This window comes from Molossus molossus, unplaced genomic scaffold, assembly GCF_014108415.1.
Source record: "Molossus molossus isolate mMolMol1 unplaced genomic scaffold, mMolMol1.p scaffold_m16_p_26, whole genome shotgun sequence".
Classification (NCBI taxonomy): Eukaryota; Metazoa; Chordata; class Mammalia; order Chiroptera; family Molossidae; genus Molossus; species Molossus molossus.
Genome location: NW_023425362.1, coordinates 3,953,697 through 3,967,676, shown reverse-complemented (window position 1 = coordinate 3,967,676; position 13,980 = coordinate 3,953,697). Strand labels below are relative to the sequence as shown.

The 13,980-nt window shown below is 56.3% G+C and overlaps 1 protein-coding gene across 1 annotated transcript in view; it reads left to right on the top strand.

The window, feature by feature from the left end:
- LOC118641141 (proline-rich protein 5) overlaps positions 1-13,360 on the top strand; it is an 88,935-nt gene extending 75,575 nt beyond the window's left edge. The window contains exons 11-15 of the mRNA XM_036278201.1: positions 5,997-6,070; positions 8,905-8,982; positions 9,948-10,076; positions 11,403-11,506; positions 13,046-13,360. Coding sequence (XP_036134094.1) covers positions 5,997-6,070; positions 8,905-8,982; positions 9,948-10,076; positions 11,403-11,506; positions 13,046-13,360 — 700 coding nt within the window. The remainder of the gene's footprint in view (positions 1-5,996; positions 6,071-8,904; positions 8,983-9,947; positions 10,077-11,402; positions 11,507-13,045) is intronic.
- Positions 13,361-13,980: the final 620 nt, after the last annotated feature.

Here is a 13,980-nt window from a genome sequence, read left to right as displayed (position 1 = left end):
GGTACAGGGGCCTGGGAATCCGATTTGATTTGAACCCTGGGTTGTGTGACTTCAGATAAAACCTCAGCCTCTCTGAGTCTGTTTTGTCCTCTATAAAAATAGGTCACAGGGATGAAGCCAGCGGGCTTAGTAGCGTGCCGGGCGCACAGTAGGTCCTCACAGCACGGCGCTTTCTGTGGTGTTCATGGGCACTGCCCAGTTCTGTTGGCGCCCAGGCCCTCCTGCTTGACTTGTGGCTGAGACCTTCGCCGACCATCCAGCCTGTTTCCGAAATTGGGAGGGGACAGGAGACAAATGACCGGCTCAGAGGAGGAAAGGTCTGCCCCACCCTCCCTGTTATCATTTCAGGTTACCCCTCCTCCCTCCCCCTTCCTCCTGTTTCTAAAAAGCCGCAAACTCGCCTTATCCTGCATCCCTTCCCTGCAAAGCCAGGGGAAGAACGTGCTCACAGCGCATCTCCCACGGGGAGGGGGTACGAGCAAGACTTACGTTGAGAATCCCTGTGCGTGACCCCCCTGCAGACGGCTGGCCAGGAGCACGCTGTGCCGCCTGGTGAATTGTGCTCTGCCTCCAGGAGCCCCCCTCTCTGCATGCACCCTGGAACTTTAGTTTAAGATGTGGGTTAGCGCAGCCCAAGCATCCTTGCAAAGACCTGGCCCCGGCCCACACACACGGAGATACACAGGGAGGAACGTGGTGTGCAGGAATCCCCCCTGCTTCCCTGGGCGTCCCCACCCCGCCAGGACACGTGGGTCATTTATCCAGAGTCCCCTGGAGTTGTCATTCCCTGCACTGACTGAGCCAGTCCCTGGAACAAGCCCCTCTCCGAGCCAGCAAGTCGGGGAGCAGAGGGGAGGAGGAGTCCACACTGGTTTCTGCTCTGTTGAGAGCAGTAATTCAGTGCCGGCCCCCGTCTGCGGGTGGCGGTAAGAGGCGCAGGCTGTGTCAGTGCCCCTAATGCCCGGCCGGGAAGAGTGCTTGGCTGGGGCCCTGCAGCTCTGGGCACACCCTCCCTGCTGGGATCTCAGTGCCTCCTAATCTCACCTTCCCGCTCCCGACGTCTGCTTTTGAAACACAAAACAGCGGCTACGCTGCAGACAGAGGGTTTGTTTAGCAGCCACGGCGATCACAGCTCATCGGGGTCCGGCCTGTTCAGTGTCTCAGTTGAGCCCCCTCCCAGGAACGGTACCGGGCCCAGGCTTTGGAATCAACAGAGCCAGGCTCTCTGGCTGTGCGACTCGTGCCAGGGGCCACCTGTGTTTGTCCTGGGACGTCCCTCAGCCCCCGGCTCGCCAGTGATTTTAGTCGTCAGTACCTGTGACTGGCAGCTCAACGAAGCCATTCCCATCCGCCACCATCTAAGGTCTGTGGCTCTGCAGGGAGGTCGCCAGCATTCTTGCTTCCTAGACAGGGAAACTGAGTCTGGAAAGGCTAAGAGCTGGGCTGAGGGTCATCCCTCGGGACAGGGCCAGGACTTGCATGGGTCTGGCTCCCAAAGGACTGGACGAGGAAAGAGCCTGCAGCTTGGAAGTTGCCCTGAGAGAAAAGGGCGCATCCATCATGATCCTCTCTCCCCAGGAGGCCGAGAGGCCACCTGGACGCGCTGGGGCCCTGGACCTCCTGCTTCCCAGAGGGGACACACGGAAACCCCGCTGGGGAGGGGCGGGGGTCGCGCCCACATTGCTGTGGCAGCCCCACCCCACAGAGGCAGTGATGGTCCTCGGGGCTCCTTGGCCTGCTGGCTTGTTTGGTGTCCCGGCTACACAGCGTCAGCAGAAGAGAAATCAAGGACCCGAACTTTCCTTCGAGATTGGGACCTGCAAGGACCTGTCACTGCTGTGTGGACCAGACGGTTAAATGTCTGTCGGTCTGGAATAAAATGAAAGTCAGAATCGATATGCCATCCACCTGGTGAGTCTCAGAAGGAACGTGGGGTGGTTTCCAGGCTGGCCTTGCCTCCCACTCTGCTACCTCCCAGCTGCAGGACCTTTTGACGGTCACCTGGCCTCTCCCCACATCCATCTCTGACCTCTAATTTGGGTCAATGAAATAACAACGGAAACTGAATAGATAATACGTAAGAGCCCAGGTTCTAGGCTCAGACGTATGGGTCTGAGTCCTGGCTCTGTCCACTCATGACCATGTTTTCCTGTTACCTATTGCTGTGTCACAAATTTTCCCGGCACCTGCCAGCTTCAATCCACAACCGTGTCATTGCGTGTCCTGATTTCTGTGGGCCTGGCATTGGGGCGGAGCTCGGCGGGCAAACGTGCTCTGTGAGGCACTGGGAGAGGTCGGAGGAGAGTCCAGCAGTCCAGCGCTCCCAGCCTGACATTCTCAGGGTGGCCACACTGCCTACAGGGCAGGCCGGGGCTTCCGGCCACAGGTTTCGGAGACCGCAAGTGGAAGCTGCCGAATGGCCGCTTGCAAGACAGAACGGAGTTCGTCTCTCTTCAAAGGAACACAGCGAAACCCAGCACTCAACGCTAACATTCTCAAGGAAAAATGACAAGTTGTGCCCAGAAGCAGGGCGATCTGCTCTATAACCAGGAGAAAAATCAATCCAGACAGACAAACCCAGTGTGTTGGTCTAGTTTCTCTGGAGAAGCAGAACCAGTAGAAGTTGACTATAAGGAATTGGCTCACATGGTAATGGAGGCTGAGAAGCCCAAAGCTGCAGTTGGAAGCTCGAGGCTCCAGAGAGCCGAGGGTATAGTTTCCTTCTGAGCCAGAGTCCAGCTTGAAGACAGGCAGAAAAAGCAGATTCTCCCTTACTCAGACTTTTGTTCTTTTCAGACTTTCGACAGATTGGATGGGGCCCATCCACATTAAGGAGGGAAGTTTGCTTGACTCAGTCTCCAAGTCTGGTGTTAATTTCACCCCCAAGCGCCCTCATATTCACTCCCAGGGAAATGGTTAACCAAATAGCTGGGAACCCTGTGACCCAGTCAAATTGACACATAAAATGAATCATCACATCCAGAAATGACTGAGATGATGGAATTTGCAGATAAGAACATGAAAACTTATTAAAAATATGGTCCATATGCTCAAGAGTGTAGGAGAAAACACAAGGATGATGAAGAGTGATTTTAAAAAGAAACCAAGTGGAACTTCCAGAGACGAAAAATACAATTTCTAATGTGAAAAAAATACACAGGATGAGATGAACAGGAAATCAGGAATTGCAGAGGAAAAGGTTATTGGCCTTAAAGACATAGCCTTAAAAATGATCCAAAACGAAGCACAAAGAACAAAAATACCTGTGGCATAATATTAATATTACAGTCTAGTGTATGTATCATTGGAGTCCCAAAAAGAAAACAGGCAAATATTTGAAGAAATAATGGCCAAAATTTTTCTATTATTTGATAAAAGCTGTAAACCCACAGATCCAAGGAGCTCAATGAACCAAAAGCATAAGAAACATGAAGAAAAATACACCAAGGAGCATCATAATCAAATTGCTCAAAACTAGTGACAAAGAGAAAACTTGAAAATAAACAGAAAAAAGGGATACAGCATACTGAAGAGCACAGATAAGAGTGACGGCAGATTTCTCAATGGAAAGATGTAAGCCAGGGGGCAATGGAGCAATCTCTCTTTTCAGTTTGCAAAGTTCGCATCTTTTGAAGGGAAAAAAAAAAAAAGTGTCAAACTAAGATTATATACCAGGCAAAAATCTTTCATAAATGAATGCAAAGTCAAAACCTTTTTCAGATAAACTAAAGCTGAGAAAATTTATTTCCAGCAGACGTACACTATAAGAAATGTCAAGCCCGGCCAGTGTGGCTCAGTGATTGAGTGTTGACCCACGCACCAAGAGGTTGCCAGTTCAATTTCTGGTCAGGGCACATGCCCAGGTTGTGGGCCCGATCCCCAGTGAGAGGAGCATGCAGGAGGTGGCCAATCTATGTTCTTTCTCATCAATGTTTCTCTCTCTCTCTCTCTCTAAAAATTAATAAAGAAAACAAATTTTTTTTTTAAATGTCAAGAGAAGACCATCAAACAGAAGAAAAATAATGCCAAATGGAAATTTGGATCCTCACAAATAAATGAAGAGTGCCAGAAATGGTAAACATATGAGTAAATAGAAATTTATTTTCCTACTTGAAGAATAGCTTTGAAAGTAAATTGACTGTTTAGTCAAAAGTAATAACGAAGTAGCGTGGCGTTTATAACATATTGGAGTACTATACAATATATGACATTGACAACACTGGATGGGTTGGAGAGTGTACGTGTACTCTTGTCAGGTGCTTACACTATAAGTAAAGTAGTATAATATTATTTGAAAGGAAACCATACCGTATTAAATATATGTAAAAATATTGTAAAAATAGACCTACCACAAATAAAGAGATATGTCTAATATATTTGGGGGATAAAGGGGATCCTAAAGTTTTACTAATGAATCTGCAAAACAAAGCCCTAAAATGAGGGAACAGGAACAAAGAACGACTAGCAACATGGTAGATTTAAACCTAGCCATAATGATAATTATATTAAATATAAGTGGCATAAACATTTCAATTAAAAGACAAAGATTCTTACTCAGCCTGTGTGGCTCAGTAGATTGAGCATTATCTATGGACTGAGAGGTCCCAGTTCAATTGCCTGGTTTTGTGGACTCAATCCCCAGTAGGGGGCGTTCAAGAGGCAGCAGATCAGTGTTTCTCACATCGATGTTTCTATCTCTCTCTAAAAAGTCAATAAAAACATTTTTTTAAAAAGATTCTCAGATTGGATTTTTAAAAGGGAGATCTTACTGATGTTTACAATATAAAAATATACAAGACTCTATAGGGTAAAAGTAAAGGAATGGAAAAAGACATACCACGTAGTCACCAACCAAAAGAAAGTGGGAGTGGAGTGGCTGTATTAGTATCAGACAAAGTAGACTTCAAAACAAGCAGTAAGTCTAGGAACAAAGAGGAGAGACATTTCATCATGATAAAGAAGACATCATAATCCTAAAAATGTATGGACTAATAACAGAGCTTTAAAATTCATGCAGCAAAACTTGGTAGAATTGAAAGGAGAAACAGGTACATAATTCTAATAGACTTTAATACCTTTCTCTAAATAGTTGATAGGATAAGTAGACTGAAAATAAGTAGTCTAGAAAACTCAAATAACACAATCAACCAAATTACCCTAGTTGATGTTTAAAGATCACATTGCATAAGAATAGCAAAACACGCATTCTTCTCTGCTACAAATTGGCAGAGCAGGATTCCAGCCAGGTATGTCTGACTTCAGAGCCCCTTTCCCTCCCTCCACCAAGGTCTCTCAAAGACGCCACCTTAGAGGCAAGAATAGTCAGCAAATGAAGAAAGAAATGTGTGAAGTGGGACCCAGCGGGCACCGTAGAACGATTCACTGTGGGTGGTTCTGGCTCCAGATTCTGATTCTGCCAGGTGGGGTGGGGTATGTGTCTGTGTTTGGAAGGGCCTTTCTTTCATGTTTGTACATAATGTTTTAAAGTTTCTTTATGTGACTCTGTATCAGATTAGTACAATCAGAGGCTGAGTGTTATCTGTCTAAGGCAACATACTGGGTTTTCATCAAGGATATTTTTTTATTGATCAGCATCCAGACCAGGTTCTCTGGTTCTGCCCTCATGGCCAAATCTCTCACCTCTGGGCCTTCTCTGTGTTTCTGTATTGGAAATGCCCTTTCCTCTTTTGTGCTCTGAGGCTCCTACTCATCCCTCAAAACCCAGCACAGAAGTTGCCCACCTGAAGCCTTTTCCCCGCCCAGGTTTCCCCTGTATCATGTGCGTCTCTGGCCCTCAGACACACGCTTTCAGTTTTATCCTTTCTGCCACTCTTTTGGCCACCAGACCACCTACTTCCCGAGGGCTGAGGTTGTGTCCCTCTGCAGGGCTCTTGGGTCCTGTGTTTCCATGAATGTGCAGAGGACCAGAGCCCCGTGCTCTGTGATCACCCGTCAAGCCCAGGTGAAAAGTGTTGCTGTCTTTTCTCTCCCCTCAGCCTCAAAGATAAAAATCAAGGCGAACTCATCCCCCCGGTGCTGAGGTTCACAGTGACGTACCTGAGAGAGAAAGGTGAGTGGAAGTGGGCGCCCCTCCCTGGGAGACCGTCTTGGGTCCTGGGCACCCCAGCCGAGGGACCTGGAGGAGTGGGAACCCGTGCAGGGTGGGTGACCAGGGTGGGCTGGGCTCAGGCACAGTGGCTGAGCATTGCGCTGTGGACCTGAACTGTCCCATGTGAATCCTGGCTTCGCTGTGTACTAGCTGTGTGCCCTTGGGCCAGTTACTTACCTTCTCCGGGCCTCTGTTTCCTCATCTGTCCAATGGGTTAATAATAGTACCCGACTCACAGGGTTGTTGTGGGGCCCAAACGAGGTGGCACATGTAAAAGCCTCCATAGAAGGGACTCTTTTGACACAATCAATAAGCTTGGTTGGCAGAGCCCATCCATGTGCTCAGAGACTTGGAGGGCTGAGCCTGTGGCTCCTCCCAGACACCTGTGGCCAGAGCTCAGATCCACAGGGAAGGTGAAGGGAGAAGTGGTGGCCGCCTGGGGGGCGGGGGCGGGGTCCCCCAGACAGGAAGTGCCCCAGGAGCTGCACTCCGGAATCACACAGAGCCCTGTGAGACTGCGCCCTGCAGCCGGACGTCTGATGGTCATTTTGAGCCATCTCCACTTTGACTAAGTGTCATTTCTTGTGCTTTGCTTCCTGTTGTGTGTTTCAGGAGTGGACAAAAGTGCATAAAGACCAAAGGCAGGAACTGTGAAGGGGAGGGTCTCTCATTTTGTTTATTTTTAATTCTCACCCAAGGATATTTTTCCATTTATCTTAGGGTAGAGTGGGAGGGATGGAGGGAGAGAGAGAGAGAGAAACATGGATGTGAGAGAGACACATAGACTAGTTGCCTCCCACATGACCCCAACCAGGGCCAGGGACCAATCCACAACGGAAGTACGTGCCTTTGACCAGAATCGAACCCACGACTTTTTGGTCCATGGGCTGGCTGACATTCTAACCACTGAGCCAAACCAGCCAGGGCAGTGTGGGAGTGTCTCTTTTTTAAAATATGGCTACTCCTTTATTTATTAAAACCAAACATATCCCGGCCAGTGTGGCTCAGTGGTTGAGCGTCGACCCTGCACCAAGAGGTCACTGGTTCGATTCCCGGTCAGGGCACATGCCCAGGTTGTGGGCCCGATCCCCGGTGGGGGGCGTGCGGGAGGTGGCCAGTCGATGTTCTCTCATCGATGTTTCCATCTCTCTGTACTTTCTCCCTTCGTCTCTCTAAAGTCAATAAAGAAACAAGAAAGTAAAAGAGCAAACAAAACAAACAGCCCCCAGGCGCTCAGTACGTTTGTGGGATGCACCGCATCGACCACTTCCTCGTGGACAGCCCCTGGACCAGCACGGTCCAGACGCCGGGGTTGCCGCGGTGACCGCAGTGCAGCGCCTGCCTTTCGGGCGGGTGGGTGGTCTTTCCGCCACCTTTGCCCCGTGGAGCTGTAATGTGACGGCCCGGGTCTCACCTCAGCCGGGTGAGCTGGTCATGGGGACAGGGAGACACCGTGAGGTCACGGCTCTGGCTGCCTTGCTGTGTGACCAGTCCCCCAAACTCGGTGGTTTAAGCAGCAGGGACGTGTTCCTCAGTTTCTGCAGGTCGGAAGTCCCGGCACACCAGGTCTCTGCTCGGCCTCGCCAAGCTAAAGTCAAGGTGCCGGCCGGGCCAGTCCCGTTCTGGGGGCTCTGGGCAAGAATCCCCTTGCACACTCGCTCAGGCTGTTGGCCAAATTCAGTTCCTTGCGACTGTGGTTGAGACGCCCATCTGCTTGCTGGCTGTGAGCCACAGGCCTGTGTGTCTCACTTTCCTTGCTGTGGGCCCTGCACTGACTCCCGCGCGTTGACTGCCTGTCTTCTGTAGGAGGACCTGGTCCCTTTCCCAAAGCTCCCCTGATTAGACCAGGCCCACCCAGGATAAGCGCTGTGTTGTTAGGTCGACTGCCTTCACGGTGGCACATAGATTAGTGTTTGAATACTTGGGAGAAGGTATGTGTACCCCAGGGTCCTGGAATCGGGGGACCATCTGAGAATTCTTGCTACCACAGTCACTTAGCCAAGAAAGAGAGGTCCCAGCCCCCCAGACAGAGGGAGCCGCACGTGGAGAGGCTGAGGGCCAGGAGGGGCATGGGCCGGCGGGAGGCTGGAGACGGCTAGAGCGGCCGGACCGTGAGGGTCTGTGCGAGGGTCCACGGCAGCTGTCCTGTGCTGGTGCGGACAGGGACAGGCTTCCGCAGGAGCTGGTCAGACTTGGACATGCGTGTTCACTCGCTCACTCAGCTTCAGAATGGAGGACGCTTGGGGAGCGGGAGGGAGAACACGGGGGTCTCTGCTTTCCCAGATGGGGGTTGCTGCCCACCTAGGGGGGTGGCCTAGGGTAGCTGGATTTTATAGTTTATTTAATTTCACTTGAAGTTACATGTGAGTCACCACGTGCAGTGAGCGGCTGGCGTGTTAGGTCAGCACTGGACACGCGTGGGAAGAAAGGGGAGCCGCGTGTTTGGAGGCCCGCTGGGTGCCTCACACGCCGCGCATTGCCCGCCCGCGCTGCGCACTGGGAGGCAGGGCCGAGGCCGAGCTGCGGACGAGGCAGCCAAGCCAGTGGCTGGGCACTTTCTCCGAGGCCGAGCTGCCCGGCCGGCCCGTCTGGCTGCGGGCCGGGCTCTTCCCGTCCCCCTTCCTGGGGCCACACGGCGGGCGGCAGGCGCGATGGGGGAGACGGAGACGTTTGCACTGAGAGGACTCAGTGGAGGTGGGGGTGGCAGATGGCGGTGGGGAATGAAGCAGCCTGCAGAGCGACCCTGCCAGCCGCCGGACGGTCACGGGCCTGAGACGCTGGGGCTGTCCCTGCAGGACTGCGCACCGAGGGCCTGTTCCGGAGATCCGCCAGCGTCCAGACGGTCCGCGAGGTGCAGCGGCTCTACAATCAAGGTGAGTCGGCTTCCAGAGACCCTGCCCTAAGCCTCCTGCCCTCCGGGGCTCAGAGCCCCGATACCCAAGGCAGCATAGCTCTGTCCCCCGACCCCCAGCACAGCCCAGGGCCGGGGCAGAGGCCCAGGTGAGTCCCGTGGCAGCCTCCCGGGGCAGGTGGTCCCACGATGCCATCCTGCTCTCAAGGCTTCACGCCAAGCAGGTGGGCAGGTGCTTTGTGAAGGCCCATTGGGCAGCAACTCGGCGGCTCAGCGCTTGCTCTGGTACCGGGGCGCACCCTGCAGGCAGGGGACACGGAGTGAGAGCCCAGCACAGCGCCGTGACATCAGCCAGGCAGACAGCTCACTTACAAGGGGTTCCCCTGTACTCTGCTCCTTTGTCCTTTGCAGAGTCACATGTGCACTCAGACGGCAGGGCGGCTCTGGGCACTTGCGGGCCAGCCCTTCTCAGCCCCGTGTGTGGGCACCGGGGACACTGAGAGCCAGGGCCCCCCATCCCAGATGGCACCAACCACGCAGCAGAGAAATCGATCACATGCCCCAGCCTCAGCAGGTGGCCTGGAGACGCAGAGCAGGGTGGGGTGTCAGCACCCCCACTTCCAGAGGACAGAGTTGTCCCCCAGACACGTCACTCAGCATAAGACTCTTCCTTGCGGGAGGTTTAAAAATTTTTTTCTTTATTGATTTTAGAGAAAGAGGAAGGGAGGGGAGAGGGAGAGAAACATCGATGAGAGAGAACATCGACTGGCCGCCTCCTGCACGACCCCCACTGGGGATCAGGCCCACAACCTGGGCGTGTGCCCTGACCGGGAATCGAAGCGGCGACCTCTTGGTGCGGGGTCGACGCCCAAGCACTGAGCCGCACCGGCCGGGCCCCGCGGGAGGGTTAAGCCACTGCCGCAGAGCCCGTTCTGAAGCAGGAATCCGCAGCCCAGAGTCAACTCAGACGTACGCTGCTCTGTCCAGGGAAGGCCGTGAACTTTGACGACTATGGAGACGTCCACGTCCCCGCTGTGGTCCTGAAGACCTTCCTGCGAGAGCTGCCCCAGCCGCTGCTGACCTTCAAGGCCTATGAGCAGATCCTTGGCATCACCAGTACGTACCCACCCAGGGGCGCCCGCCAAGGGCCAGGAAGGGGCCGCCCCCACCTGGACTCTGCCAGCCTCAGCCAGGCCACCAGCGTCCACGGTGGGCTGAGCAGCAGGGTGGCCAGGGGTGAGCTCGGCGCGGTGCCTGGCACACAGGAGGAGCCGCGTACACGGTGGCTTGTGACAGTCAGTGAGCGGGTCCCTGCTGCTCGCCTGAGGGTGTTCTCTCTGGAGGGCCCGCCGTCAGAGCTGGCGGTGGGCCTCGTGCTGGGAGCCACTGGGGGGGACCGTGTTCTTAGAAAGACGAGGTGAGGCTGGAAAGCTGGGTTCCAGGACAAGAGGGTGAGCTCCAGGCTCATCGGTTCCGCAGAAATACTCATTTCACGGGAACTCCGTGCTCATTTAAATTGTCCAAAACAGCTTGTTTTCCTGAAAGAAAAGAACGTTCATAGTAGGGGAGTCTGTGTCTTTCAGCCGTGGCTGGGCTTGTAAATCAGTGTTTATGGCGACCCCTCCCGAGGGTAGCGGGAGGTCGGCACGCCCGAGGACTGGGGCATGAGAGTGTGTGTGAGTGTGCGTGTGTGAGTGTGCGAGTTTGCATGCATGTGTATATGAGAGTATGTGTGCATGTGTGTTACATGCCAGTAAGCGTGTGTGTGCATGTGTGTGACAGTGCGTGTGTGTGCATGTGTGGGTATGCATGTGTGAGTGCGTGAGTGTGATAGTGTGTGTGCAAGTGTGTGTATGAGTATGCGTGAGTGTGTGAGTGTGTGTGTTGGAGTCTGTGGGTGTGCTTCCGTAATGAGGACTGCGTGTGGATTGGTGAGTTTTGACCTAAAGTTTGCAGAGCTCAGGGGGGATGTAGTCAGGAGGGAACTGGGGGTGTCAGAATCCGGGACAGCACATCCAGCCCCCTGGTCGGTGTGGGGACCTGAGCTACCGGGGATCGTAAGGGGTTACGTTGGTCGACAGCAGGGTCAGCACACTTTTCTGTAAAGGGCCAGATGGCAGATATTTCTGGCTTTGTGGGCCAGACTCAACTCTGCAAAGGCAGCTGTAGGCAGTGAATGACTGTGGCTGTGCCAATAAAGCTTTGTTGATAAAAGTAGGCCATTTGGCCCCCAGACCCTTGGGCTGTAGTTTGCCGGCCTCTGGCCGAGACGTCCCGTCTGTACAGTGATCAGTCCCTGGGAGGCAGTAGCCACGCTGCCCGAGGGAGCAGCTGGGAGAGAGGGTTTGCTGAGAACAGCCGCATGGCCCCGCGGGGGGACCTCTGCTCCCTGCACCCGGCCTCCCCTCCGAGGACTCAGCGAGGACCCTCACGCCATTGCAGGCGTGGAGAGCAGCCTGCGGGTGACCCGCTGCCGCCAGATCCTGCAGAGCCTTCCGGAACACAACCTCGCCGTCCTCAGCTACCTCATGGGCTTCCTGCACGAGGTGAGCGGCAGCGCCCACACCCACCAGGGCCTTTGAACTCCCCTGGCCCCCGCGGCAGCGCCCACACCCACCAGGGCCTTTGAACTCCCCCCGGCCCCCGCGGCAGCGCCCACACCGACCAGGGCCTTTGAACACCCCCCAGCCCCCGCGGCAGCGCCCACACCGACCAGGGCCTTTGAACACCCCCCAGCCCCCGCGGCAGCGCCCACACCGACCAGGGCCTTTGAACACCCCCCGGCCCCCGCGGCAGCGCCCACACCCACCAGGGCCTTTGAACACCCCCCGGCCCCCGCGGCAGCGCCACACCCACCAGGGCCTTTGAACACCCCCCGGCCCCCGCGGCAGCGCCCACACCGACCAGGGCCTTTGAACACCCCCCAGCCCCCGCGGCAGCGCCCACACCGACCAGGGCCTTTGAACACCCCCGGCCCCCGCGGCAGCGCCCACACCCACCAGGGCCTTTGAACACCCCCCGGCCCCCGCGGCAGCGCCCACACCCACCAGGGCCTTTGAACACCCCCCGGCCCCCGCGGCAGCGCCCACACCCACCAGGGCCTTTGAACACCCCCCGGCCCCCGCGGCAGCGCCCACACCGACCAGGGCCTTTGAACACCCCTCACCCGCCCCCCGCGGCAGTGCCCACACCAACCAGGGCCTTTGAACTCCCCCTGGCCCCCGCGGCAGCGCCCACACCCACCAGGGCCTTTGAACTCCCCCTGGCCCCCGCGGCAGTGCCCACACCCACCAGGGCCTTTGAACTCCCCCTGGCCCCCGCGGCAGCGCCCACACCCACCAGGGCCTTTGAACTCCCCCTGGCCCCCGCGGCAGCGCCCACACCCACCAGGGCCTTTGAACACCCCTCACCCGCCCCCCGCGGCAGTGCCCACACCGACCAGGGCCTTTGAACTCCCCCTGGCCCCCGCGGCAGCAACCACACCCACCAGGGCCTTTGAACCCCCCCTGGCCCCCGCGGCAGCGCCCACACCCACCAGGGCCTTTGAACTCCCCCCGGCCCCCGTGGCAGCACCCACACCAACCAGGGCCTTTGAACAACCCCTGGCCCCGGAGGACTTCACCCGAGGCCCGTCAGGCAATAAGTCCACTGAGAGACCGTGCCACCGGCCAGGCCACCATGCCCACCCCTGCCACACCGCACCGGCTGCTCTCGGTTGATGCCCATGACCTTTATTGGGGGCCTCTGCCCCCCAGTCGTCTCCTGAGCAGGGGCAGTCCTGGAGAAAGGGGCTGGGTGGTGCCAGGGGCCATGTTCGTGCCCGTGGGGCTAGCACCCCCACCTGCGGGGACCTGAGTCCTCCGGAGTCAGAGGAGTCTGGGGGAGGCTGAGGGCTCCTAGGAGACTATAGAAGGTCAGAGCCAGAGGGTCCCTCAGGGCATCGAGGTCAATCCCTTCCTTTTACAGATGGGGAAACTGAGGCCTGGAGCAGGGCGGTGGCAACACAGGGTCCAGCACTGGCTCCCACCCAGTGCTGTCCCCACCGCACAGGACCCCAGGTCACCCGTCTCACGTGTGTCTTCCAGGTGTCCCGGGAGAGCCTTTGTAACAAAATGAACAGCTCCAACCTGGCCTGTGTCTTCGGGCTGAACTTGATCTGGCCGTCCCAGGGGGTGTCCTCCCTGGGCGCCCTGGTGCCCCTGAACCTGTTCACCGAACTGCTGATCGAATACTACGGAAAGATCTTCAGCGCCCAGGACGCCCACGGGGAGCGGGGGGCCGGCCCGGCGGGGGCAGGAGAGCAGGGCGGCCCCTTCGCCAGAGGCCTCGCCGCGCCCGCCGAGCCTCGGTCCCCTGGCAGCCGCCGGGAGACTCCCCTGGTGCTGGAAATGTCACGCTGAGGTCTGTCCGTCTGCACACGTGTGTTTTGTAAACTTGCCATTAAAAGACCTCCTGGTGAGGCTGCCAGTGACAGTACCAGGTCCTGGTCCTTCGGTCCCCCTTCCCCCTCCCCACCTTCCCGAGCTGTGGGCGGAGTCAACTCCACGTGGCCTAAGTAAACGTGGGCGTTTTCGGTCCAGGGCCTTGTGCCCGGCAGCCACTGCTGCTGCGTTACAAACCCGTCACTTAAAATAGCAGCTGCTGTCAGTCGGTCAGCTGGGCGGTTCTGGTCTTGTGGGAGCTTTAGGAGGCTGAACCGGGTGCGTTCCCACAACGGAGGCAGAGGGGCCGGCGGCAGAGGGGCCGGCGGCAGAGGGGCCGCCACTCTGGTTGCTGTCCTGTGTGCCCGTGCCCTGGGGCCGAGGCGGATCACAGTGGGAGGCTCTGCAGTTATTTGCAAAGGGGTGGCTGTGGGGAGGGTGGAGAATTGGGGCGGTAAAGGGGGTGGCCTTCCGAGGGCCCCAGGACGTTCCGGCCCTGCAGTCCTGGCCATTCCAGGAGCAGAGCGTATGGAGCCCGGTCATGGGTGCTGGGAGGACACTGCTGCCCATGGAATGTGTCTGCCTTGGGAGAGGACAAC